Raw genomic sequence first — 27,954 nt, 5'->3', positions numbered from 1 at the left:
TTTAACTCGTACATATAGGTATTTTTTGGGGGGTATTTTATTAACCTCAGTTTTTATTTTAAACTGAAACCGCAAGCTTTAGTTTTGCTGTGAAACTCACACGTTTCCTGTGAAATCTTGGTTGAGTCCGTCTGACTTGACGCGTCCTCGCACCGAGAGATAACGTCAGCGATTGAGAAGCTCGCGAGTTTGAGTAGAGCGAGACCGGATATGGGATGATTGGACCTACAAAAATAAAACATACTACGTCACATTGTTTTAAGCGTGTGCTCATTTACAGCCTGTATTTATAAGCACTTATTATTTTGCACGTTTTATGCTTGGAAACGGACATTAAACCTGATGTTGGCTCGACTTAAAAGCACAATTGCTCAATATTGTAAAGAAATGCGGCGACAATCTTAAACAGATGAAGTCAAATAAGAAAACAAACCGTTATTATGTAGTTGTTATGGTTTTATAGTTGTTTTATTGTGAAAATGCTTCAAGTGAGACAACGTGCAACCAGTCTTTCGTTGAATAATTCATAATCTGTGATGAGTGCTTACAAACATTCACTTGCTTTCTTTAGCGGGGTGGGGAGAAGGGGTGTAGTTGCTTTATAAAGGTGTAAATACCAGGACAAACTGTGGCCTTTCTTATGAATGGGACGAGCGGAAATGGTGCAGTGTATCGTCGCTGGCTTGATGCAGCTTCCTGCAAACACCGCGTCTTGGCGAACATGGCGGCAACTTGACAACGCCAGCGAGATGAAGACAGTGAGGGCTTGAAAAAGAAAAGAGGTCTGTTACAGGCTGTAGGCCCATCCGCCGACACAAAGGCAGACAGCTTCGCCATGTTGGAAGAGGATAGCGCCCTTGTCCCTGCACGACCGAGGCCGGGGAAAACGTAAACGCGTCGGTGAGTGTTTCTAAAAACGGAGTCGAGGCTACGCAAGAGGAGCGGCGCGGCGCGGAGCTCGGGGCGGACGGGGAGGACAGCGGCTTCACCGGTCAGCCATGGAGGATGCGGCCCGTGGTCGCCAGCGTCTGATTTCCCATCCGGCCCACGCTCATTTTAATGGGAATTACCGCTGATCGCACAGGCAAGCCGGGACAACCCACAGCCCGACACCTGAGGGGAGGAAAACGCGAAGCGGACCCGACGTCAATGACTGTTGCGGCAGAGGAGCCCCCACGGTGGAGTCGGCCGGTTCCCAAAATATGACCAGGGGTGCTGGGACGTGTTGGCAGCAAGAAGATGACGACGGCTTCCAAATCTGGCTAGAGCCCCCCCGCGACAACCAAAAGCCATTCACCGACTCAGAGAGGGCGCAGAGATGGCGACTGTCCTTGGCATCCCTCTTGTTCTTAACCATCCTCCTCTCTGATCACCTGTGGTTCTGCGCCGAGGCCAAACTGGCCCGGACCCGGGACAAGTTCGCATCCTCCCACCTCCTCTCACCCCAGACCCACTCAGCACACAGCAGCCTCAGAGGAAACCCAGATGCTATTTTTATAGGAAACTCTACCAAACATTTGTGGCGGCTCGAAACTTGCCACCAGGATAGTTTATCTAAAGACTGCTTCACTTTCGCAGATGCCGACCATTTGTGCAGGGGCCTTTCCGGCAAAGAGGGGACGCGGGCTGTAAATATGAGCGATTTGTACCTTTCCTTTTGTAACTCCTACTCCCTGCTGGATTTGTTCTACGGGTCGACAAGTCCGGACAATTTGAACTGCAGCCTCGACGTGCTCGGCGATGGCGACACGACCAGATGCAGCCTGTGCGTCCAGGCGTACCAGCGCTACGACCAGCACGCCCAGGAGAAATACGAGGACTTTGAGCTCCTGACTCAGAAATATGAGCCGGGGGCATATTCAGTGAGGACGTGCATGGAGCAGTGCAAGGTAGGGCTGCAAATATTAAAATGAAAGAGGAAAAAAAAAAAAAAAAAAAAAAGAAAGAAAAAAAATGGAAGGGGGTGGAGGGGCGAGAGAGGAGGTGCGGAGGGGAGGGGAGTGATGTGGTGGCCATCTGTTGATTTGGGCCCGGATGGATGCCAGTTTTGGTCCTCCTCCTCCTCCTCCTCCAGTCGCCATGGAGACGGATGACAGATTCAAGGAGACTCCCGGCTCCGGGCCTCATGTTCATTCATCTCCTCATTGTGTTTAGGCCCCATGCTAATGTGCAGATGGAGGCCCTGCTAGTCTCTCTTTCCCTCTATGTGTGTGTGTGTGTGTGTTTTCTCTCTCAGCATCTCCCTCTCCTCGTTCACGCTCCCTTCTTTGACATTGAAGACCGCCTGGCGCTTCTGTAGCTCCTAATCCGCCATTGATAACCCACATAGGGCTGTTTGAACTGCCCCGGCGTTTATAGCTTTGCGCTTATAGCACCTTAATGAGCAGGAAGGAGGCTGATGGCCTATGCAAACAACTCCTGGGAGCCCCTGCGCGTCCTGTGTGTGTTGTCGCAGTCCGCCAGGTGTTCATCATGGCCGCTCCACTCCATATCGAGAGCGTTTCATTAAAGTCAAGAGGTGGTTTCCCTGCTTAATGTGCCGGAAGTCTTTTTTTTTTCTCCTCGCTTGTTTGCACATAGGCCCGCGCTGTCGGCCTTAGCTCGCTGTTTAATTGCAAAACCACTGTCCACCCAGTTTGAACGGTCCAAGTGGGACGTAGTAGGGGGGAGGGGCCGGCTCAGCGTTCAGCACCGCGGACAGCTCCGGGCTCCGGCGGGCGGCGCGGAGCTGTCCGCGGTGCTGAATGGCGCTTCCCCGGCTCCATTCACAGAAGCCCCAGCCAATCCCAGATGGCCTCCATTCAACCCAGCCAGTAGCAGAGGCGCAAGCACAGGCGTCAAAAACGCGAATCTAATCAGGCCATCTGCCTTCTTACACAAACCGTTTAGGTGGACTCACAAGGCAGAGGAGCTGGGCCTAGCATGGGAAGCTAGGAGCAAAAACAACCAAACAACTAAAACCCCCATCTGCATGTGTGTGTGTTCACTTTTTCTGTCTTTATCCCGGCAAAGACAACGCAACCCATTCATATGTTTGCATAAAAGCACACACACTCCTAGAGTGTGACAGAGCAGACGTAGAAGCTCAGATTTATTTTGTTTTTACACGATTTCACGATGACACTTTAAAGCCAGGCTCCGCATTCAGTCTGTCGCTTGGCATCATTCGTCTGATCAGTATCGTTCTTGAAGCAAAAAAATTTTTTTTCATCATTTTTTTTTTTGGCTTTCGAGTTTTGTCAGAACAAAACCAGCCTTGGGCTCTGGGAACTTTTGATTTAAGGCTGCATGGACCGCGCGCGGGTTGCTGGAGAAAATCCGCAGCAGGCTGAGAAAGAAAATAAAAAAGCTTCCTTCAAGAAACCGTCATGCGCCGTCTAATATTCTCTCTTCTCCGCCGCGGACCCGCACACGAGTTCACGCTGTATCCGCTGCCAGTTCTCTAAGCTCACCTCTTGGCATTTTTGGAGGGAAAACAGTCATTTAGTCAAGCCGCTAATTTCTTTAACAATGACCCTTCTTGCTTGATTATAGGTTTGCTGCAGCCATGTATATGTTACGGAGAGAGCCGCATGAGTCAAACGATAATGTAGAGCTCTTGCAGAGTTAATGGCTACCTGCCTCAGAGAGAGCAGCAGTGTAAGTTGTGTGTCGGATCAGACAGACGTGTGTATGTGTGTGTGTATATAAGCGGCCTCTGTAAATACAGCATACACCGAGCTGGAAAGTGTGAAAACAACGTCTCGTTCCACAGCGGAGGGAGATGTAGTGAGAGCACAAGCCAGAGGACAATCTCTGACATTTCCAGCGAGGGTATTTGACATGGAGAGTCGCGTTTGTTGTGCGGGAGTGTCTCCGGTGGTCCGCAGGTGGTGCTTTGATTCCTCTAGCCCGAGGTGAAACATCACACAGCGGACACGGCCGGTGTGCTGTTCCTCACAATGGGATCCTCCATCATCTGACTCAGTGAAAACCCGGCGTTCAGCGTGACAGCGGGGGCCGGGCTGGAACCGAGGAGGGCGGCGACGCGCCACTTTCCACGGTGTGGACTTACAGTTGCACAGGAAACAATAAAAGTCCCCAAAAAGCACAAAGTGTATGATGCAGAAGTTTATCCGCGTGAAGCATATTCACTTGTTTGTCTGATCCAGCTTCATCACATTATATAGTTCAGGTCTTTTAACTCTCAAAGTCCACTTTAAACCCATTTGTTAAAATGATAATCACAACTTCCAGGCCCCAGCGAGAAGTTTGTCCATCCCAACCACAGTTAACCATCATAAAAGGTAAAAATATTCACATATAAATACCTTGAGAACGTCTTTCCTCAGCTATATTCTTCGTGGATTCTCATTTAAACACAATATTTGCTCACAGAAGTAGGTTGTTTAGCCTTGTAGGTTTGTTATCTTCTTCCTGGTTTGAAGTTGACCTGTCTAATGTGAACAAGGGGGTGTCATATGCTTCCGTTCCACCAATCGGGACCAGGCGAAGTATAGTTTCGGGACCCTGCCTGATGTTCGGTTTCCTTGTGGGTGGTTACTCAAGAGGACGAACAGAGTGGACCTTGTTTTTGTTTCTTTGTGTTGTTGTTGGAACTAGCTGTCGGTGGCTAAGCAACGGTTACAGTGTGCGACGGTTTGTTGCTTACGGTGTTTTGGTTTAGCAGAACTCAAATGCAGGACACAAAGGAGAGGTATGAGTGGGAAATAAAATGAGGGTATCCACAAACACAACTCCAAAACCAAGACATGAACACGAGGAAGCACCAGTGTAGAGCAAACAGGGATAACATCACAGGCAACAAAGGGAAAGGCAGGGCTATATATACACACATGGGGTTAACGAAACACAGGTGAAACCGATGAGGGCGGAGCAAACAAGGAGAAACCAATCCAACAATCAAGGTGGTGGAAAGATAGGAAGTAAAAAACACTAAGGGAGAAAAGAAAAACCAATATGTGTTATATTCAAAATTCAAACCCAGTTCTGGCTTCGTAAAGGTGCAGAACATATGTGGTGGCTACGATATTTGTGTTGTGTTCAAGTGCAACTTCTGAGCCAATGCACAGTCAGCTTAGTAGTTTTTTGATATAGTAAAATAAACTATTTTTTCAGGCTTAATAAAAAAGAAATTGGGACCATCCCAATGAGCCAGCTCCAAGAGCGTTTCTTTATTTTTAATTTTTTTCCAGCCGCGTTCAATTAGAATATTTTTGTGCCAAGCCGAAGAACTCGCAGCGAGTTAAAACGAGGCTGTGGCGACTTTCCTGCAGAAGTTGAACAAGACGAGCGTGAGAGGGAGAGAGAAGCTGGACGGAGCGGTCAAAGAGAAAGGCAGGAATCGACGTCGCTACGGTCAAATGGAGGATGAGAAAACTGACATTCAAGCAGAAAGCTGCGTTGGCTGACGAACACTGAAACCATCAATCAATCAAAATCCAGTTGGAATCCACCTCCCCCACGATAAAAACCCACGACGGCTTCATTTAGGATGTTTCCCAGTAGAAAGTGGCCCGATTCTGTCCCAGCACGAGACGCAATTTACTAATTTGTGAATTTGAAAATGCAGAAGTCATTTCTTCTTCTTCTACTTCTTCTTCTACTACTACGTCTGGACCCTCTGTGGTCTCTTACTACCAGCCCTGCTACCTCTTTCTCTGCGTTCACTGTTACATCACTGCTTTGATGAATTTCAAAACACAACCCATGACTCGTCTTTGCACGGATCTGCCTCCTCCCCCACCCTCCAGGTCCGACTGAAGGTCTAATCTTAGCCGGCGTTGTGCGCGAGTGGAAAGGAGGACATCGTCCACGGCGTTCCTCCCTCCTTTAGATCCTTGTCAACCGCACACATCTGCATCGATCCGAGCTCTCTTTGAGCCCGGGGGACGGGTGGCGGCGCTACCGAGAGGTTGATCCCTATCGATTGGGCGCCGAGCGCCCCCGCGTTCGCTCGTCCCTTCGTTTGATAGTGGGCAGCTCCTCTGACTGAAATAGGGCAGCGGCAGAGCTCGGTGAAGACGTCAACCTAATATGTGGCCCCGTCTGATTGTGGCATACGACCCGAGAGCAAGCGTGTGGTTCAGAGGAGGAGGAGGAGGAGGCCGGCGTTAGAGCTGCACACTCCTCATCTGTTATTTCTCTACCTACAATATAGACAGCCACGCAATTGTGCAGTAAATGGTGTGTAACGGCAAGGATATCACTTCTCACATGGTGGGGGGGGGCCTGGAGACAAAATCTGAACACAGTCGGAGCTCTGTGCAGTATTGCTTTTTCCGAAACTTTCCATTCCAGCCAAATTATATATAAAATACTTCTGTCGAATTGAGTCAAATTATGTATGCAAAACCAGGAAGTTATCACTTCAATTGTGTGTGAATCTGCAGTGGTTTGCAAGCCGGCTCTACCTCGAGAAATATCAGACTTTGCAAATGTTAGCATGCTAACATGCTAAACGTAGGTCATTGTGAACAGCATGTTAGCTCCATTAGCGTGTTAGCATTCTAAGATTAAATTTGATTTGTCTGAATATATATATCCAAAAAACACACAAAAATCAAGACACAAAGTAACTTTTTTTTAATCCATATCGCTTGTCTTTTCAATAGATTTCCTTTTTCCTAACAAATGCTTTCATCCTTCACCCATCAGCTCACTGAGACTCAGCGGTGTCCCTCTCTGAGTCTGCAGGAGCGATCGCAGTTTTCCACATTTCCAGTGAAACATAAAGCACGAAAAGGAAGCGCGTTTGAGCCGCGATGAAAAAAATTCAAAGAGCAGGCTCCGCAAACTGCTTCGCAATGAAAAGCCGAAGAGCAAACGATCGGCGACTCGTTTTCAGAAAAAAAAAAAAGAAAGAAAGAAAGCAGAGCGCAGCCAACGTTTGAAAAGGAGCCAAACTATGAGTCAACTCTCTAACCAGCCACAGATGATTAATACTACGATAACAACAGTGTACTAAAATCATTCTCCTTTCATCCGTGCGGGACCCGTGCGTTGTGATGTTTTTTACTCTACAGATGTACTGTTTGTGTGGAAGTGGCTCACGTACGGACGGCTTTGATTACGGACGCTTATGTTAAACTGTAAATGATCTCATGTGATCATCCCGTCATCACCAGGGCTTATTATTTCTCCTTAAAATTTGATGCCTCTCATTTTTTTATTCACATTATACGACACACACTCTCACAGATCCTCCTGAGCGTTGCGGCGTCCGCCCGGCTAGGTTTCACCAGAGCGCCCATTCGCTCACGTGTGATATTTTCCGCCATTCCCAGCGGTGCTTGGGAAACGCTGACCTTGGAGAGGGTTGGAGGTGGGTTTAGTCCCTTCCGAGGTGCCTGACCCACTCCACGACAGCCCCCTCTTATGAATGGACACATCCCTGAGCTGAATGCTGATGAGGGAGGCTAGCTGCTGCAGTGCACAGCAGAGCTCCCGTGTTGTTTTGTCCGGGGAGCAGGTTACAGCCGGGAAGAAGAAGGTTAACGCGGGTTACGCAATTAACAGGCCTCATTTCATCTCTGTGATATTTCGTTGTCGTTTATGTGACATGCAGCAACGTTGTCAATCGAGGGTCCAGGCTAACGTCGTAGCTAGATTACAGGAGAGATTTAGATACCCCAAGATTCACCACATAACTTATCTATTTGACTTTCAGCTGCTCCGGCTGTGGCCCAAGTTTACGTCCCTTACGCTTCGGCATATGTCCGGGGTCGCAAGAGGTAACCGCCGAACCACTGGTGCCTCCACAGGTTAATTAGGACGTTTGAACGAGCCGGGAAATCATTTCCTGTTGTTCTGAATGCGTCTACAGAAACCTGGAGCACTAATGAGGAAATAATGAAAAAGATTTTTAACTAATTTCCTTTTCCGTAATGGGATACATCACATGCATGCATACGTACTGCAGCCTGTGTTAGTCATGTCGCGGTCACATGTATTAATCTCCATATAGGTCAATTATTTTTCTTCGATGGATGCTCTCTCTCTCTCTGCAGCCATTTCTCTGATTTATCGCTAGAAGCCAGACTACCTTTGTAGAGGTGCTCCTCCGGGATTTTTTTTTTTTTTTACAATTATTTTTAGGCACATTGAAGAACCGCTTTGTATGAATTTAAATTTTGGGGCCACAGAAGTTTGTAATATATTCAGCTGCTCCGTTACCACGTAGCTTCAGGCCTGATCCTCTTAGTATGTAGGTCTTCAACAGGGGGGTCCGAGACCCCTAGAGGGTCCGCGGAGGTACTGCAAGGGGAGGTCGCAAAATTTTTGGTTGATTGGACATTTTTTATACATATATATTTTTAATTTCCCCCCACAAATTAATGAATGCAAAATAATAATAATAATAATTTATATTTATAAATAGCACTAGGCTGAGTTTAATATATAGTAGGTAGGTAGTTAAATAATAACAAAAACAAAGAGTCTCTGTCATTATCTCTGAGCACCAGTGAGGATTTTAACGTTTGTCCAATAACACCTAAAAGGGTTGTTTGGTCATAGTCAATCAAATCTGATTAGAAATGCACAGATTAAGTGGATTGACTCTATAAATAACGCCTCCGGAAGTTTTTCTAAACTTTGAAACATTTACAGTGAAGCGTAATTTAATTTCAAGCTTCTGCTCCCGTGTGTGAAACAAACTCAACAAAAAAAAAACAAACAAAAAGGTGTTATCCGGCAGAAAGCACGGGCAGATGTGGCACAACGACACATTCTGACAGAAAACCCTCCCCGGAGATGAACTGCATTAAGTCACCAAGCTGTTCTCTAGTTTGAGCGATAATGGAATAAACTAAATGTAAAAAATAAATAAATAAAAAGACGTTTCAAGCAGGATGTTCGTTTCCTGTGAAACACCTAAGGGTCACACTAATACCCCCATTCGTTTAAGTGCATGGCATCAATTAGTGTAACGGCCCTATTGTCTGCATAGGTATTTAAATGGATTATTTTTCCAAGGACAGATATAAGCCTGAATGCATACCCCGGTCGCTTTGCGCCGCGTTGCATTATATTATAAATGTTGCTTTTGGTCGCGCGGTGGGTGTTGTGCCCTTGCTTTCAGGCACTCAGCAGTGTTGTCCAGAGCTGGTGGTGTCAGATATGAAAACTGATGACCAGGTATCACGAGAGCCGCACATCTTTATTCCCCGCCACTTGGCACTAATGGGATTATCTGACTTTTCCCTTTATTCTCCCAGTAAGATACTGCTCCCTCTCTTCATGTGTCTTCTCGAGGAACCTTTCCGCAGGTATATACAGTCGCCTGGGTAAAAGGTGATGTTTGATTCTCTGCTAAGCTCCGTGTGGCCCATTAGGATGATTAAGGGTGACGTTTGTCCCGTTAAATAAATTGTCGCTCGCTGTACATGAGGTTTTTGTTTTTGTTCTTTTGCCAGTATTTCCTCAAAAAAAAAGAAAAAAAGAAAAATCCTTTTCACGCCTTACATCTCTTCCCATTAAACCAGATTTAACTTGTGTGTATTCGTTTGAGACGCCCAGCGGATTTACAGGAGTGGCGATATTACATCATTTTCCTCCACGTCTCTGAGATGCATTCTGTTTGACACCAGAGGACGAACAAGGAGAGGCCGGGGAGTAGCACGAAGATAAGAATAAAACCATAGTTTTTATAGTTTTGGCTAGTTGGTCAACTGCTAAGCTAACCAGGAACATTAATACAACTGCTACCACATTGTGTTTTCTTCCTAATATCTGTTGTGCTGATTGGACATCCCTCCGTTAGGTCATAAACTAAATTAACTAACTGGAAAGTTGGTGCATCTTTATTACCAGGACCTAGGGTTAGGGTTAAACCTGAATACTCCAATCAGAACTCCCGAATGCCTTCATCGCTCTTAACTGTCTTTTAAAGTCATTTACTGTCAATATCTTTTACATCAGTGGATTTTATCGTCAACAAATTCAAACCAACGGAGCCGAGATGACGCCAACGATTTGATTGACCAGGCAGATCTTTGCCAGCTCGACCGATTATCCCTGAATGTTTTAGTGTCCTTGCCTTAACCGCACTGTTTATTTGTTAGAAAGTAGGCGAGACCACACTCTCGTTAGAAGCAGAAGCCTGCGATGATCTGTCTATGAGAGATGCTCCACTTAGTGCGAACACAGACAGCGTCGAACCATTATCAAGGCCGTCTGGTACACCCACAGTGTTTCCCCCACCTCACCCCTCTCCAGGACCTCACCTCATGTGCTCTGCCAAGTGGGCCACCTGAGTCGAGAGCTGCTCTGGCGGCGTTTTTGAGGAGACCCCCTCCTCCTCCGCCGTCAGAAGGCTCGACATTAGACGGAAGCTCTCGCCCGTCTACTTTATCTTGTTTCATGATTAAACACTCTTTTTGCAGTGACTGTAATACGTCCCACAGATATGTGACGAGAGGAGTTTGACTCTCAAGGCCGCAGTGTTGACTGCGGTGATGGCGGGAGGAGGAGGAGGAGGAGGAGGTGGTGGAGGAGGAGGGGGTGTATCAGAGTAGGAGCTTGTGTCAGGCTCTTGATGTGGGAGGAAAGGGAGGCCTCTTGGCTGTATGAGCCTTCCATTTTGTTCCTATATATTACTAACACACAGCTGTAGTGACATTTCTGCACGGCGCACATGTTTCACTCCAAACTTTCTTTGTTCTGTTTTCACTCGTGTGGCTCGGATGGAAATATCTCAACAGCCAGTCGATGGATTAGCATGAAAGTTCATTCACACATTCACGGTCCCTAATGAACTAACCCTGACGATCTTTGTGACCCCTGACTTTTTTTTTTTTTTTTTCACCCTAGTGCCACCTTCAGTTTGAAATGTTAATTTCTCCAATCCACGTCATTCCAAGCGCCACACAGGTTCGGTTATTCTTGTCACATAGCAATCATCTTAGAGAGTTAGCAGAATATTATATTATTAAGTGTATATACCATTTTGGGAAATACACAAGAATGGAAATACAAGTTGTTTCAAGCTGCTTTCTCCAGTGGTGGGATGGTCTTAATCTTAAGAAAGCTATAACCATCAGTATCCTTGCACCACAACTTGGAAGGAATAACTGGTGCTAACCAACATGCTAACACACTAAGCTAATTAAACGTGCTAACGCCAGCACGTTGCATCATCTCTGTGAGTGCCGTCTTTAAGATTGTCTTCTGTTTGTGCTAGCACAAGATTTAATGATGAAATCAGTCGATTCATTTGTGGCCTTGCAGGCAGCCGTTGCACAGGTGCAGGTGGCTTTTCAATTGTTTGAAGAATTGTGGTTGGTACGAGATTAGAAATGAGAGATGCTAGCATTAGCATGCAACCTGAAGCCCTGCTGTGTCTTGTTACAGTCTGGTCTGTTTTATATGTGAAGCACCTTGTGTGGTTATTTATTTGTTTAAAAAGTGCTATATAAATAAAGTTTCATTAGGAGTTGCTAGCAAAGGCCACATGTGAAATTAATCTAGATTAATTTAGCTGTTAGCACTACTGTGCCCTAAATACGACCTTCCAGAGATGTAAACTCAACGAGAACTGATGCAGGCTTCAGAGAGATTTTTTTTTATGTGTATGAAAGGTGGTATACAAATAAAGTTTCATTTGGAGTTGCTAGCAGAGGCCACATGCTAAACTAAGCTAGCATTACCTAGCTGGAAGCACTACTGTACCCCAAATACAGCCTTCTGGAGCTGTATACTCAAAGAGTTTTTTTTATTATTATTATTTGCATTAAAGGTGCTATACAAACAAAGTTTGATTTGATTTGTGGAGTTGCCAGCAAAGGCCACATGCTAAACTAAGCTAGCAGTATTTAGCTGAAAGCACCACAAGGCCCTAAATACGACCTTCCAGAGCTGTAAACCGTGACGCACGCTTCAAAGAGAATCTCCAAATTTCTATAACGTCCACTTTGTGTCCGTATTCACCACTGACACTCTTTCTCCGGCACTGATTGAGGTGAACGCTCACCACTGACTGTGTTGCACAAGGATCGCAGCCTGGACCACAGTTATCTGCCCTCCATCACTCACACGTTGACCTTTCCCATTTTCACTCCCTTGCGAGCTAATAAATCTATATGCTGATTGCTCCCTCCTCTCAGACCGGCCGTTCCTCCTCATCCCCCCTCTGTCATTACTGCCAGCACTTGGCTAGTAATGATTGTCATTTACAGTATTTTGCCTGAAAAGCGATCATAAGCGGTGACGTAATTTACCTCATGCTATTTTCCACGGGCTACACATTGAAGAGGGTCGGCCCGTAGTGACAGCACTGAGGATGAACTGTTAAGTGAATTTTTATTCCAGGCATTAGGAACATTCATTAAGTTACTACGAATACAGAGATTATTAATTGGGGAGGAAAAAAAACGCTATGATTTGAGATGTTTGGGTGAATGAATGGGTGCTGGTAATAGTATCAACTCACAAAACTACTATTTTCATCTAAAATAAGTAACATGAACAGCACAGCTGTGCTCAGTCCAGTCCGGTTTGGTTATCGCGTGTCAAAGCGACACGGCCCCACTCACTCTTCGGGCTCTTTGGGTCGAGCCTCCCGGTGTGGGCAAGGCTCCGTATCGACAGATAAACCAGGGCCACGCCGACCTATTCACCTGCCTCCCTGAGCTCTGATCCGGCTGAAAATGAATTCTTTAAACCTACCGAGACGGGAACTGCAGCACTGGCTCGTAGCCAAGAGGGAGCCCGCGACCAGAGCCCGGCTTAACCTACTCAACATGAAACTATACCTGGGAAACAACCTCGTGTCTAGTAGAAATCACATTTGGTTTTCACACCAGCTGAATGCCAATTGTCTACCTGTTTTGTAAACGGAGCCACATCATTGCTGCGCCTGCATGCTAAACCAGGCTGAAAACAAATCCCGGCATGCACATTCACGATCATGTTTTCTCAGAAATGATCTACAAACCATGGTTCAGAGAAACGCGGACCATGTTTCCCCACGCGTGCGATAGGTGTTTCTAAAAGGTGGATCTGATCGCGGAGGTGTGGATCCACCTATCAAGAGCCTCATAAAAATCTCCAGGATTTTGTCAATCAAACCACATGCGCCAATGTCCCCTCTACAGGGCACTTCCTATTAAAAGGTTCAAGGTTTCTGGAAGCCTGTCAATACGATTGACGGATCATTAATCAAGGCCCGTGTTTACCGTTTTCACCTTTAAACATTGTTCTTTCGGACTTGTTTACTTCTAAGAAATTGACGCGGCTCTTTGAATTTTATCAGCTTTACAGAAAGCAGCTCTGATGCACTCAGGGTTTGGAACAAAGGATGCAGGGACATGATTTGAAGGATTTTTACAAACAGTCTGCTGATGGGAAATTGCACTTGCACTTGCACAGTAATCGGAGCAAATACAAACACCGCTACAAAAAACTATTAAAAAACGTAATTTGTTTGGACACATTTTAAAGCGGTAGTTAGAAATTTTTGGGGGGAAATACAATATTTGTCTTTTTTCGCACAGGTTAGATGAGAAGATTGACACCAAATATGTGTACATAAGCTACATATGCGGGTTGTTAGCTTAGCTTAGCATGTAGACTGAACATGGGGATCTGCACATACATTTTTGTTACTGTTGGGAACTCCACCTCCCACAACAAAAAGCCTTGAAAATGCAATAAAAACTCAGGCATCTCTACACAAATTTTGTAAAAAATATAAATGAATAAATAAATAATAATAATAATTCTAATAGTTACCACCCCCTTGTAACCTTAGCGGACAAAAACTTCCATCTCCAAAAACTGGTTAATGTTTTTTTCTGCATAAATCTTTTAAACCAAACCAAACCAATTTAATAATTTTGAGGCATTTTTACCCTTTAAATTCCAATTTGATTACTTGAAGTCACTTTTGCTTTTACGAAAAACAAACAAACAAACAAACAAAATTATTTAATAATTTTCCATAATGTTGAGCGTCTGGAGCATTTTTTTTGTTTTGTTTTGTTTTTTTCAGATCAGTTTTGGGTATGACCAAGATTATCTAAAATATTAACTGGGTTAGTAGTTTTTGTGTAGCTTGTAACCTTAGCGGACAAAAACGTCCCATTGACTTCCATTATAACAACATTTTTTTGATCTCTCGGTCATGGCACAATAAAATGGTTCAGTCTGGAATATTTGGGCTTTGTTTAATGGTCAAATTTGTTATTTTTAGTGTTTACCACTAAACTCAGCCATTTCCCCATTACAGGGCCTATGTTTAAAATGTTTTAATTGAGCTTAGATGATATCATGAGGTTGTCTAGTCATTTCATTTAAAGGGTTAAAATTCCCCAAAATGACTGAATTTTTGGTAGTTTTGTAAAGTGTTGAAGAGATTTATGGAGAAAAAAAAAATACAAATCATAGACGTTTTTGTCTGCTGAGGTTACAAGAGGGCAGTAAATGAAACAGATGAGGATTAAACAGCTGATTTCAAACATATTTATCACAGACACTGTTTCTGAATATCACCACCGGTCTGTAGGGCTTTCTCTCACCGTGCCGAGTGGAGTCATTCATCTTATTTTAGACTACAGCTCTGACTGAAATCCTCCCCAAGTCATAAACCCCCAGGTCGACTCCTGCCAGCGTGTCATTGAGAAATCAAACCGATGGAGCGAAATGTTTGCTCCTGGTTCGGGCTGATTCTTTTCGACTCACCGGACCAGTTTTAAGTCGGTCACATTGACAGCCCGCCGCAGGCCCCCTCTTTGACCCCGTCCACCCAAGACGGCGCCAGCCAGTGGGAGATGGCACAGTGAGCAGTTGCATTGAAATTACAAACCATTTAATTTGATGAGAGCGCCTCAGAGTGTCATTTTCCAGGATACATTACAACGCCAGGGAATGGGAAGTAATAAGTGCGCACATCAGTGCAGGGGGAAGGACACCTGTATGTTTGCCTGTCTTGCTGGATTATCCAACAGTTGCGTCAGTGACCCGAGGAGGCCGCTGAGGTTTTGAGTTGTGAGTGCATCAAAGTGCTGTCAACAACATTTTGTCAGGGTTGACTGTGTTGTGTAGTTTATAAAAATGCTTTTTTTTTGTTTCCAGTTCATAAAAAAGCATCAGGAATCGAGTCCTAATATTTTGCACACTCAGAGCGGGACTGTGCTAAAAAAAAATAAAATAAAAAAAACAGGCTCAAATGAAGAAACGCAGCTGAAAATAGTGCAGGTAGTGTGAGCGCCGCTTCCTGTTCTACCACAGCTGTGATTTGTGTGAGTGGTAATGATCTGTGTCATTCAGCTTCTAACTGGGATCTCACTCTGCAGCTGACTCATATGCTTTTTATAGCCGTCTCTGTCATTCTACTTTATAGCCGCCGTGTGTGTGTGTGTGTTAGTGTGTGTGAGTGTGTGTGCACGCGACAACACCGTCCTGCTGGGAAAGAAACGGAGTGTTGATACTTCACAGCGTGTTGACTTAAAGTTTTTACATACCCGGAAGCCTAAGCCAACACAAATACAGTTAAGTTGGCGCTTGATTTATGAGGGAGAGCTTAGGGATACACTCAAGGTTTTATGGCTTCTGTTTACAACGTTATTACGGCTAATAATAAAACCACACTTTGTACGGGCTGTATGAAAAAAACAACAAAATGCACTTATTTTAGTATTTTAACTGATTATATATCATAGGATCAAACATGTAGCTCAGCTCTGAAGCAAAAAAAAGTAAATAATAACACACTTGGTTGGCTTAGCTTAGCGTAAAGACTGGAAATGGACTGAAATAACTAACCTTGTTCATTTTAGCAGTAAAAAAAAGGTACAGTTAGCTTAGCATAAAGACCAGAAATGGAATGATACAACTAGCCTTGTTTTTTTAGCAGTAACAGAAAAGACAGTTAGCTTAGCTTAGCAGAAAGATTGGAAATGGAGTGAAACAACTAGCTTTGCTCTTTTTAGAAGTAAAAAAAAAAAAATACTAAAGGACAGCTAGCTTAGCTTAGCATAAAGCATTCACATAAAATTGATTAATCCAGGTTTTGAGCCACGACTAATTGTTTAAATTTGCACTATGGCATAAATATGCATTTGTTTCTTGCTGCATTTTAGTCTCATTAGAACTAGTCGTAATTCATAAAAAAAAAAAAAAATCTTTCTTGATTTTAAGGTAAATAAAATCAGGACCCTTTGACTCCTCATATTAGAATTGTAGCCTACACATTTAAACACGCGTATTAACCTAAATAGAACTACAGCTTCATACGACTGTGTCGCTGTGGGCTTTAGAGAGCTGAAAAGAATACTGAGCTTACAGTATGTGTCTGTAGCTCTGTAGTGGTTCCTCTCGTGTGCAGACAAGCTCCCCCACAGTCCTCTCTGTGTAAGATGACAGGCGTGTGAATGGGGAATGGTGAGGGGAAGCCCTGCGCCCGGGCGAAGCACAGAGCGGAGAACGAGCTGCTTTGCATGTCAGGTTTCCAGGAGCTGTCAGCCTGAGACAGGCGCTCTTGTGTGAATGGCCGGATGCTCTGGGAATGACCAACACTGACCCGTTTTCCCAGCAAGAATTCACACGTGTGTTTGCGTGTGTTCGTGTGTGCGGTGTCCATCGGAGCCGAGCCGTGCAGAGCGGATCACCACTGGTCATTTCCTTATTTCAAAAACTTTTTCTCTCTTTCTCTCAGGTGTTAAGCTACATACCTTAATAGCACCAAAGTAGCTCAACTATTATCGTTCTTGCAGATGGACTCGAGCTCCCTACCCGCTGTTTGGGGCATCAGCACAATATGCAACATTACGACCACTCGCCACCGCACTCTCCCCCCGTTGAGACACCGTTGCTGCACTATCTGATTTAAAAAAGCTTTTTTTGTTTTTGTTTTTTGCACCAGGATTGATTGATGCAACATGACAGCGCATAGTCAGAAAGCCTCTGAACATCCACCAAAGGCATTAGATGGACATCTTTCCCCAACCTGACAGTTATTTTGAGTGTGCGCCGAAGAAAAAAAGCTCAAAATAAACGGTTGTTTTGATTTTATTCGGTTACATTTCAGCTGGAGATTGAAGATTCTTCTGCACCGACTGAGCCCCGGTAGTAATATTCTCCAAGGATGCGGGTGAAATTTGTTTGACTCTGCATATTGCTCTGTTTTGTGATTCAGACTGAAGATGCCTTTGAAGGCCCCACAGTGCATCGACAATACACCACAAACTTCTGAGCCATTTGGAGCCTCCTTTCTCATTTTTTCCCCCCCTGCTCGGCCCCAAACTGTTTCTCGGTTTGCCTCTCCAGGTCCAATAATAACAGCCCTGTATTTTCTTTGTGTTATCGTCTCTCCCCTAAAGGAAAGAGGAATAGTAGTAGCGCAAATGGTCTCGCTCACAGCCGACTGCAAAACCGTTTCCCGCCCTCGTCTGATCTTCTGACGGTTCAGAAGGTGCACGTACATCGAAAAAAAATACAAAAGAAAATAATATACATCCACTTAAATAAAGTCCTGAACAGTTTGTGCCAGATTAAGAGGAATATTTACAAAATAAAAGCATGATTTCTTGCTACATCCTGCTTCTTATATAATAGTAATAATCACTATGGTGAAATTCACATGCCAGCGCTGCTGACTCTTATCTGCCAGAGCTTCAGTCTTTGAATCTTAATTTCTAAATGTTATTTTTAGGCTTCAAAAGATTGGCGCCCAAGAGCCCAACACATGAGGGCAGCTTTTCCTCAATTTCAACTCTTAACATTTGAAAAAAAATCTTGCATTTCGAACGGAGAAACGGCGCAACGCCGTAACGGACGAGCGGCCCGGGCCAGCTGCGGCAATAAAGCCCCACGGTGGAAACCGGTTGTCGGCTTGGTGTCTCTGGGCTTCGGAACATTGTTTGAAGCAGACTAAGCTGCATGGCGACGGAGGCTTTTTGAGTGCCAGGTTCACACTGATCACACATTAGACTGATCAAATCAGACTCCAGGCCTGCTTCCTGACTAACTCAATTTGCTCTTGTACGCTTCCCTTTTCACGCTGAGCACACATACACACACACTTTTACATTCACTCACGCTCACAGAAAAAACCTGGATGCACGCTCCAACACGTGCACACGAACAGGAAAAAAAAAAAAAAAAAAAAAAAATGCCAGCGCGCGGGGCAGCACCCGCCTAATGAAAAGCAGAAAAAGCCGTTACCTTGGCAACTGCCGGCACACATCTTCAGGAGGACCCAGATTTCCTGTCTCACTGCGAGCGTATTGTTTTGGTTCCCTTTTGATAACCGAGGCATCCCTAGACGGATTATCTCACTTCTGCAAGAATTTATGCAAAATCATCGCAAATTAAGCAGCAGCCGTTTTTTTCTTTATTTTTTTATTTTTTGTTTTTTTTTTTTGCAAACAGGGAGCTGCCATGTGGAAAATCCTCAGCTGCAGATTTAACACCCCCAACTCTTAAAAAGAAGGCGAATGCAATCATTGATCTGAGTGATTTTATCTTGGCCTTGAGCCGGTTTCGCACTGCTGCGAGTCAAACTGTCAATGCGTCTCGCTGCAGTTTCGATGAACACGTTTATTATGTCAGAAAAAATCCACAGAGAACTTTTCCCTCCACCTGCGTGAGCGCTGATTAAAGCGGAGACAGAGACGAGCAGCGTCGGCCCTTCCTTTTGTTCTTAATCTGAATTGAAGGATGAGTGTATTTCCTGGGAAAAACAACAAATCCCGGGAAAACAGAGTACACACGACACATGAAGTCATCTGGAAATATATTTGATTTTTGCGAAGCACACTGTCCTCATCATTACCATTATCATCCCCGTAATCAGATTATTATAATTATTATAATTGCATGTGCAACGTTTGTTATCTCTGTATGTCGGCATAAACAGGAAACAAATCAGATCCCCACGTGGGTAGTTGGTGGAAGGGCTAAGGGTTTATCTGGGTGTAATTTATGTAAACATCCAAAGCCATGAGCAATTTACTTGATAAATGCTACGACAAATAACTATTTCACCTCCAGCCACCGTGGTTAAATTACAAGGGGGATAATTAATCATGCTGCGTGGCACGTTTTGTTTTCCCTGGTTTTGTGTTTTGGTGAATCTGTCGTTAAACATGCAAGATCGTGGGTTTTCAACAGGGGGTCCACGACCCCTTACGGGGTCCGCAGGGTACTGCGGGGGGGCCGCAAAGTCTGTGGTTGATTAGACATATTTTATATATATTTTGTTTAATTTTCCCCCACAAATTTAAATTTCTTTAAATCCAAATTAACATGAATCCAACATATTTTGGTAAATGGAGGCAGAAGACCTGTCAATCTAAGCCTCCTGTACACAGCAGGCTCCGCCCCTATTGCTGCGGAGCCAATCACAAGGCTGCATATTACACGTCGACGAGAGCCTATATATACATATATATATCTATATATATATAGATATATGTATAGACAGATAGATCCTACATGCTATGTTTATGTTAAACACCCCTGATATGGATGCTAAACGTTAGCAACAAACAGAAAATGTCCTGAAGCTAATCATCCCAAGATTCTGTTACAAAAATGTAGCAAACTGCAGGAAAAGAAAGTCTTATTTTTCATATAATTTCTTTAAAATGTTCTCTTCTTTCAACTAGGAACATTTAGACCCCGCAGGATTAGCTTTTTATGGACAAAGTTGGAACAGTTCTGGTTCCTTCACTTGAAAATTTGCCTTTTTTTCCCACTTTTAAATGAACAGTGTGCCACTGTGTGAATCATATTTCAGTCCATATTTTGGATGGATCATATTGCCGGCCACCAACACCCTTTGAATTATAAAACTGGCCAAGATTCCCTTAAAATATGATGATTTTTTGGTTCTAAGAGTTGATTCGTATCTGTGAAACATTAAATCATTCTCCTGCGTGGCGATTACCTGGCTGGTGGTAATGGTTTGTTTTGTCTTTGATTCATGACTTGGAAACAACTTTTGGGCCCTTTTTGCTTGAATGTGCCAGGCAGTCAAATGACTCTCTTGGAGCTTCTCACAGCTTAATAGCGCCACATTTCCTCTATTATTTAACAGAGAGCTGTTCTCTCCATGCATCACTGGCTACCGCAAGACAATGAGAGACCTGCTGTGTTCCCACTCAGGTACAAGACACACTATGGATGCTGTGACGTAAACAGCCTGTGTTGTTGCCGTTGAAAATAGCCTAACCTTGGTTGAGACGTTGGAGTCATATGACAGGTTGTGTGACACTGTATGAGATGTGAACACATCATCAAGTGGTTGAAAACCTTGAGGAATCTTTGTTTGAACCTCGGTAGCCTGATACACAGCTAACAACATGATTCAGATAGAGGTGGACAGAGAGATCTCTTCCTGTCATCAGTGTTGGGGGTAGGAACCGAAGTAAATGCGTCACATGTCAGGGAACTGCATCAGTCACTGTGGCTACAGCGATGTTGGTCACATTTCATTGCTTTGATCTAAACTCGATCTAGACAAGATCTCTATCTATGTTATTATTAATTGTGAGATGTTGCCGCACTTGAATGTGCCCATGCTAGTACTAGCATTTAGCTTTCAACCTCTCAGAGACACTAGGTAAACACTTGCTAAACTTATTTGCTAATCTTTTGCATGTTAGACTCACTTGACATTGTGGCCTTGTTAGCTCTTTGCCACATGCAGGTTTGACAACATAGCTTAAAGGATCTGTGTGTTGAGCGTACAGCCACCTAGTGGTGAGATTCCAGATTGCAATCGGATTGAATACACCTCTCACACTTTGCTTTCCTCTAGAGCAGGTGTCTTCAATGTTTTTCAAGCCAAGGACCCCCAAACCGATGGAGAGACTAAAAGCCTAGTGCTATATATATACAAAACTTTAAACATAGCTAAATGCAGTAGGGACAGTGAATCACCAAGCCATCTGATGGCAAATTAGCACACAACTTTCTACCTTACAACAACTAACAACTAACCTTGAATGAGTGGATGTTGATGGGAGCTAGCTGCACTGTTAGCTTCTCTTCTGCTAATTTTGCAGCATGTGTCTGGGATTCCACATGGAGTCTGAACAGGCTCTTGGGCCAATTAGGAGCAGGAGCAACAGGAGGCTTAGATTGACAGGTAATGTCAGTAGTGTGGCGCTCTGTATGAAACGGTGTGCTGCCGAGACAGCTGATGTATCGCTGAATGAATGAGTCTTCTGCAGTTGGTTTAAAAACTTAAGTGTTGATGCAAGTTACTCAATGAACGAAACAACCCCCTACGTTTTACTGTAGTGGTTCATAAAATTGGACGTGGAAAGCAAATTCTGCAACTAAACTGTAGTTTAAACGGAGCAAAGATCTCATGCCATCATCGCAGGTTCTGCTGAAATTTTTCTTTCTACAAGGTCAGATATTCGGGCGGCACGCGGGGTCAAAACTAATCCGATTAAAGTCTCCATGATAGATTGTCTCTGCTCTTTGCTGTAATTTCCCTTCTCCTGAGTTAATCCCAGTAAAAAGCACACAAAAAAAATGGCTCAACATGAGAATGAATCCAGACTGTGGTTTGCCCTTGGTTCATTTTGTTTTGCTAAGCTTACCAAGCCCAAGGCTTTGGCTATTACATGTCACCATCTGTCTCCTTATGCACATAAGTCTGCGCATTTCGTACCACATCCTGCCTCACGAGGGAACAACGGCAAATTTAACTTGGAAGGGGACGCAGATTTTGTGGAGCTTATTTAGTGCCATTTGGTTTTCCGGTTGTACCCGATCCAAAACACAAGAGTAGATTAAAATAAACACTCCATGCAGGAATAGAGCTCATTGTTTATATCGGTCTTCAAGTAAAATGCAGAAACACACTTTCAGGTTTTCTTTATCTTCTGTGGTAGTAAATGGAATATCTTTGTGGTGCTGGGCGTTGTTCACTAAGGTTTTGTGAATATAAAATTGACTCATAGCCAAAATAAGAGTTCATTTTCAGCCCTTGTTCAGTCTTTAGCTTCCTTTAACCTGGCTTATTGTGGGGGAGAAAAAAAAGAGTGCATCCTCCGCCTGCTGCAGCAGCCTCATAATTCATATCTTATAAATAAGCAAATCATTACACTGTATTTGCCGTAGTCATACTTGGTTAGCTAATGCTTTGCAGTAAGATTGATCTGATATCCCAGGGAGCCTGCTAGTAGGCGAGCCTTGACTACATCCCGAGCTTTGATTAATGCTCTGAACAGTGCCGGGTTTCATTTCGGCTGGAAAAATACTCCGATGCTCGCTGGTTTAAATATGCAGTTGTTTTTGACTCTTTTATGAGTCTAATATTAACAGGGGGAGGTCTAAGACCCAGCAGAGGCAAATAACTTCCACCAGTCCTCAAGTGGATCATGAACCTGCATCTATTTATGTCATTTTCTCTCCTTCCTCCTCAGACGGCCTATAAACCCTGGCTGTGCGCTCAGTATTTCCCCACCACCCAGCAGTCCTGTCAGAAGAGGGTACCGTGCTACCAGTACTGCCTGGAGGTCCAGCAGAGCTGTCCGTTCATCCTGCCCGACAACGACGACTTGATCCACGGCGGCAGCCCCAGCTTCATCTGCACAGGTTGATACCAAACCACCTGTGACCACCAGAATATGGGGCTGCCTTGTTGGGGATGGGGGCATTATTATTTTAGTGCTTTATAACAGGATGCATGCTATTATTTCACCCAGAATGTGTGTCTCCATATTGACTGGATGGTCCCCCTTGTATAAAAACAATGATTTCCGAAGGCTTTCTGATGACATCTAGTGGCCAACGGGAGCACTGCTGCTCACATAAGGACATTTTAAACCACACTGATGAATTGAATTAGGCCCGTCTCTTAATATTTACTGCTGTTTGTTCAGAAATAGTCACCAAGGATTCTGTATTTCAAAGCGCAAGTTACCTTAAAAGAGATTAGTAACACAGCGGCTCCAACCTAAAGGGCCCACACAGGAGTTTTCCCTTATATTCTATATATTGCAATATATTATTTTAAAAAAATAATAATAATAAGGAAGAAAAAATAGGTTAAAATACTCGCAAATGCTAGTTTTAAGTACACATGGAGTGGGCAACAGCTGGACCAAAACATGTAGGAATTATATTTTAATTCCACTTCTAGTATATTAAGGGAGCTTATAACTGTTCAAACTGTGACTCATAGAGGGAGGGACATTTTTCTCGTCGCCGCCGCACAAGGCGAAGGAGACGGCCACGCGCAGGTGTTCCAGAGTCAACAGGAAGCTAGCCATCCTGGCCTGGCCTGACCATTCGGCCCACTCGCCAACACAGTCAGCAGTTTTAGCAGAACCAGTAGCCACCGTGTGACACACTCGCTCTTGGAAGCGATTACGCAGCTTTAAATCCTGAGCGTCCGGGGCTGCCACGTTTTTGTGTCGAAAATAGCAGCCGCTCTCTGAGTCACAGAGAAGTGACTTGCAGTTTCTGGTGGCTAAACTCGAGAGATGAAATATTCATCATCAAGTTTTCTTTCTCTAGAAACGCGCCACGGGTGTTGTAGTTCCAAATAAAAACAAACGAGGGAACATCATTTGCTTTAAGAGACAAAATGAATGTTGTATTGCGTTGACATATCATCTAGAGAACTGGAAAGGTCAGAGTGTCTGTGAACGAGTTATGAAGACGGAGCAAATAAGAGGTTATTAGAAACAAAAGAATAATCTATGTTAGCAATAAAACTTACAGGTGTAGGTGACAATCAAACCCAGAGAGCAAATCTAATCCAACATATGAACCCGTCTTAAGTGAGCCTCTCCCTCAGACGTTTCCCAGCGCAGACGTGAGCAGCTCCCTCTTTTTACTGCCAACTTAAGGCTCCATCAGAGTCGTCAGCCGGAGCAGCGATACGTCACCCTCTGTGTGCGGGGCGGACTTTAATTCGAGTTCAGCTGAGGGTCGCCCCGTCTGGTCGGCCCCCGAGCAGAACGCCAGCGGGGTTCGATCCGCCGCCGTCGCGCTACTGGATAAACCGTCCCATGCAAATGAGGTTTTGGTTGGTTATTTAGCCGTGACTGTTTAACGACGTGAAGAAAATGAAGTGCAACAGTAACGCCCGTACTGTAAAGTGAATCATTATACAGCGTAATCTAAAATAAGCTACTAAGGAGAAGGAGATGTCTGTTTTATTTTGTTAAGATTTCTGTTGTTTCATGGAGATGGATTTGTTCCATATCTCCTTTTTCCAATAAAACTCACATTTGAAGATGATTAAAGCCGCAGAATAGAAATATTATTATTCATTCCCAGTGTTTCCCTGTCCTGTTACCCGCCATGACCTCTGTTAATGAATAGAAATATACACCAGGGAAGAGGCAGCATTTTCATGCGTGTAATCTCTTTTCCCAGGGCTCTTGGGAGATCACTCATCAGACAGCGAGGTGGAGTGCTGCGACGTCCGATGGGACTCCAAAATGGACAACCCTTCAGGCGGCACAATAAAAAGGACTGCTTCTTCCTGCCAGCCCGAGGGGACCTCGGTCACCTCCGCCGCCACCCAGAGACTGTGCAGCGGGCGGCTGAAGATCTGCCTGCTGGCCCTCGTCCTCCTACACACTGTCATCATCATATCAGCCTCCCATAATTCTACGTTGGTGGGCGTGGCCGCCATTTTCTCACCAGAGGAGAGCGCTTCTAACGAGGAGTGAACCTCGGGGCCCCGGAAAAAAGCCCGAGGACGGATTTGACGGCGCCACGGCAGCCAGGGACACATCTGGCGAGACGCGCTGGAAAATGCCTCAACAATCTGCCGACGACAAAACCTGAAGTGGGAGGGTTTTAACTGGCGCTAAAGGGTGCTGGGATTTGGACATGAACCGAGATGTTTGAGAACCACCCCTACCCCCTGTCCCCGCTGAAAGAACTGACCTCTTGCCACTTGAAACCTGCTCATTGTTTCTATTCCATCCAAATGTTTTCTAGCATTATTGCTCCTCCTCCTCCTCTCCTCTCCTTCCCTCCTCTCCCTTCGTTGTCAGAGTGTGAATGAATGGCATGTCAGAGGAACGACGGACATCGATGAAGTGTGCGCCCGTGCTCTCCATCACCTTTAGATTTTTTGCTGCACTTTTTTTTTCTTTTTTCGTTTTTTTTTTTTTTTCCAGGTGCCAGAATGTTTTGATATATCAACTGTGCTCCACGTCCTACTCTCCATCACCTCAGAGGCATCTTCTTTACTACCTTGTGTGTGATGTTGCTCAAGGGCCAGCCAGGACCAGCTCACCCATCGCTCATGCGTTTCTCTGAAAACAAACTATTCTTCTGTATTCTGATGTTCGGCTTGTGTTTTTGTCCCCACCAACCGGACCTTTTCTCAACCCCTTGCGACGGCACACGCCGAAACATTTTAGGACCTTAAGTGCTCTGAGACTAGCTCGTTTTCTGTTCTAACTTGTTGGGCCATTGTGCAAGTTAGGCAAACGAAGGCGAAGGTAGTGGCGGTTCAGGCTCGCAGTCACGGGGTGTCGTAGAGGGCGATGCGGAGCTTTCGTTAGCGGTGGTGTTTTCCGGTTCCTGAAGTGTTCAGTTTACCTCATACGGTGGTGTCGGCGTGGCTCACCTTGGACAAATACTTAGACTTGTCTTAGGTTAGACTGCAGGGAAAACCCAGGGACTCAAGAGGGCCGTTGCATGAAGCCAAAACACCAGGGGCCTCATTTATCAAGGAGAGTCTTTAGCATTAGCTTGTGCCCAAATAATCAATAAAGGCAAAATAAACCAAATAAATCACAAATGTTAGCTGCATTTCTTTAAAAGCGCCACTCAGCTGGTGTCAAAAGTCAGTCGGTTGCAAAATTAAAAGTGTTGAATGCTAAAGCTAAATGCTAGCATACATGACCAAGCAGCAATCTACAAAACGAAATACCCAAGGAGCAGGGGCTCCCAGAACTTTACTATTGCAGGACCTGGTTCATCTTGGCTTTAGGACCGACTTCCTAGAAGTTCCTGCTACGTGGGGAAAGTTCCTGCTGTCGCAACACACACGTTGATAAATGAGGCCCCAGATCTTTGAGTGCCTCTCTGCTGCGTAAAGGCAGATACTGGCAAAAAATAAAAATGGAGTGTTAGCATTGTACTCTGTGGCATCTTCAAGAGCTGTAGGAAGTGACCAGCCAGTCAGTCGAATCAATCAATCACTGAAAACCACTGACTCTTAAAATCACCCTTAGACGAGCCGATCAAGCGCCATCTTTCACTGACTAGCAAAGGGCTAGTGTTGGTGTCGCGGTGCGTGAGGAGCGTGAGGAGTTTTCAAGGGCTGATCCATCGAACATCGTTTCACGTTCCGTCTGTTTTATCATCTTATTTGCATGGCTGCCGCTCGTAAAGTACACGCCGACGAGAAGCGTTTTAGTTTGGGACAGGACAGGAAAAGGGAGATTTATCTGAAGCTAAAACGTGATCCCATTAGCAACCACTGAGATACCAAAAATTAAAGCTGAGGATGATTAATCTTACTAATGAAGCAGTTTTTTTAGCCTCCATTTAGTTGCTGCTAACGATCAGCTAGAGACGGACTGAAGTTTTAACCTCGCCTCCAAATGACCCCTCCTCCTCCATTAACCTTACGTTGCCTCACGTCGCCATCGATTTGCTCACACATCAGAGTGGGATGTCGCATAAAAGACACGCTCCGGATTTTCTGCTCGCTATTCTCGCGTGAACGTGTCGTTTTGTTCGTTTTTTGTTTTTTATTTCCGTGACAAACTCGAGAACTACATTCCCTTGAAGACAGCAGCGGATGTAATAGGCCCACACTTTGTTGTTTTTGCCGTCCCTTCAATCTCATCCGAGTCTGTTCATCATCTGAGTCCTGTGGATCTATGCAGATGAACCCCAGCCCAGACCAACTCACCCATTTTCCCCCCAACCACCAACACCAACACAAGCCCCTCCCCCTGCCTCCCCTTGTCCTTTCTGTTGTAAATATGTCCTGAGGATGTGGGATCCCAAAAACGCCCCCTCTCTTGCCTTCCCCAACTTCTTCCCCCCCCCCACTGTTGGAATCTCACTGTGTTTTCCGTTCGCCTCCTTGGTTTTTGTCTGTTTTTTGAGATTTTTGCCGCATTTTTCTGTTGTCTAAAGCAGTGGTGTGAGTTGATGAGTAGGACTAAGTTGGATGTTAAAAAGACGAGATGAAGAGGTCTTAAGAAAAACGTATGGAGAAAAAAATGGAGCTTGAATTGAGAAAAAGGGTTCGAATATAGAGAAAAAATTATGATAAAGTTGTCATATTGTCATACTAGAGATGCTTTAGTTTGCTAATTTACTTTCTTTTTTTTCTACAAAAGACTTGGATGAAATTATTTATAAAATGCGTCCCACGAGTCATGATCTTTTTTGGACGTAAAACAAATACATTTATTAACATTTTGTTCAAAAGAAAATAAATATAAATTATGTTAAACATTACTGGTGTTTGTGCTTTCTTTCCCCCAGTTTCACATGGGTCAAAATGAACATAAAAGGTTTATTATAGGCTGATACTGTGCACACATACAATACAGAGACCCAGTACATAAACCTCTTTTGCTTTCATCTTTGACTGGATATGTACAAGAGTTTTTCTCTGAAGAATATCTTTACACTAACTTGAAGTTTTATCACATACCACTGCCAATCCTAGATGACGTTGGTTGAACGTCATCTAAAAATGATGTGTTAGTCTAAATTGTGACTGAAATAACGTTAATTTAATCATTATTTGGAGCCTTCTTGATACATGCTAATGCTAACCGCTAGCTAGCGCGGTTGTAAGTTACACTCCACAGTGTTTCCACTTACATCTTGTAATATCTTTGTTGGAGAGGCTTCACTTGATGAAGACAGGCCAGACTTCGTCCCCTCTGTGTCCTCAGATCACCTTCTCGGAGAGTGAGTCTATTAGTATATTCTCCAAAATATACGTTTCCCTCGTCCATTCTTGACAAAACAATCCGCTGAAATATGCTAACCACC

General features: G+C 44.4%; 1 protein-coding gene across 1 annotated transcript; it reads left to right on the top strand.

The window, feature by feature from the left end:
• Nucleotides 1-556: 556 nt before the first annotated feature.
• Nucleotides 557-27,408, top strand: LOC125000801 (NALCN channel auxiliary factor 1-like). Its single transcript, XM_047576487.1, has 3 exons — nt 557-1,889; nt 22,383-22,554; nt 24,346-27,408. The coding sequence occupies exons 1-3, from the start codon at nt 1,203-1,205 to the stop codon at nt 24,642-24,644; spliced, it is 1,158 nt and encodes a 385-aa protein (XP_047432443.1). The 5' UTR covers nt 557-1,202; the 3' UTR covers nt 24,645-27,408.
• The last annotated feature ends 546 nt before the right edge of the window (nt 27,409-27,954 follow it).

The sequence above is a fragment of the Mugil cephalus genome, chromosome 23 (genome assembly GCF_022458985.1).
Source record: "Mugil cephalus isolate CIBA_MC_2020 chromosome 23, CIBA_Mcephalus_1.1, whole genome shotgun sequence".
Taxonomy (NCBI): Eukaryota; Metazoa; Chordata; class Actinopteri; order Mugiliformes; family Mugilidae; genus Mugil; species Mugil cephalus.
Note: the sequence above shows the minus strand (reverse complement) of the source record. Positions and strands in the feature narration are given on the sequence as shown.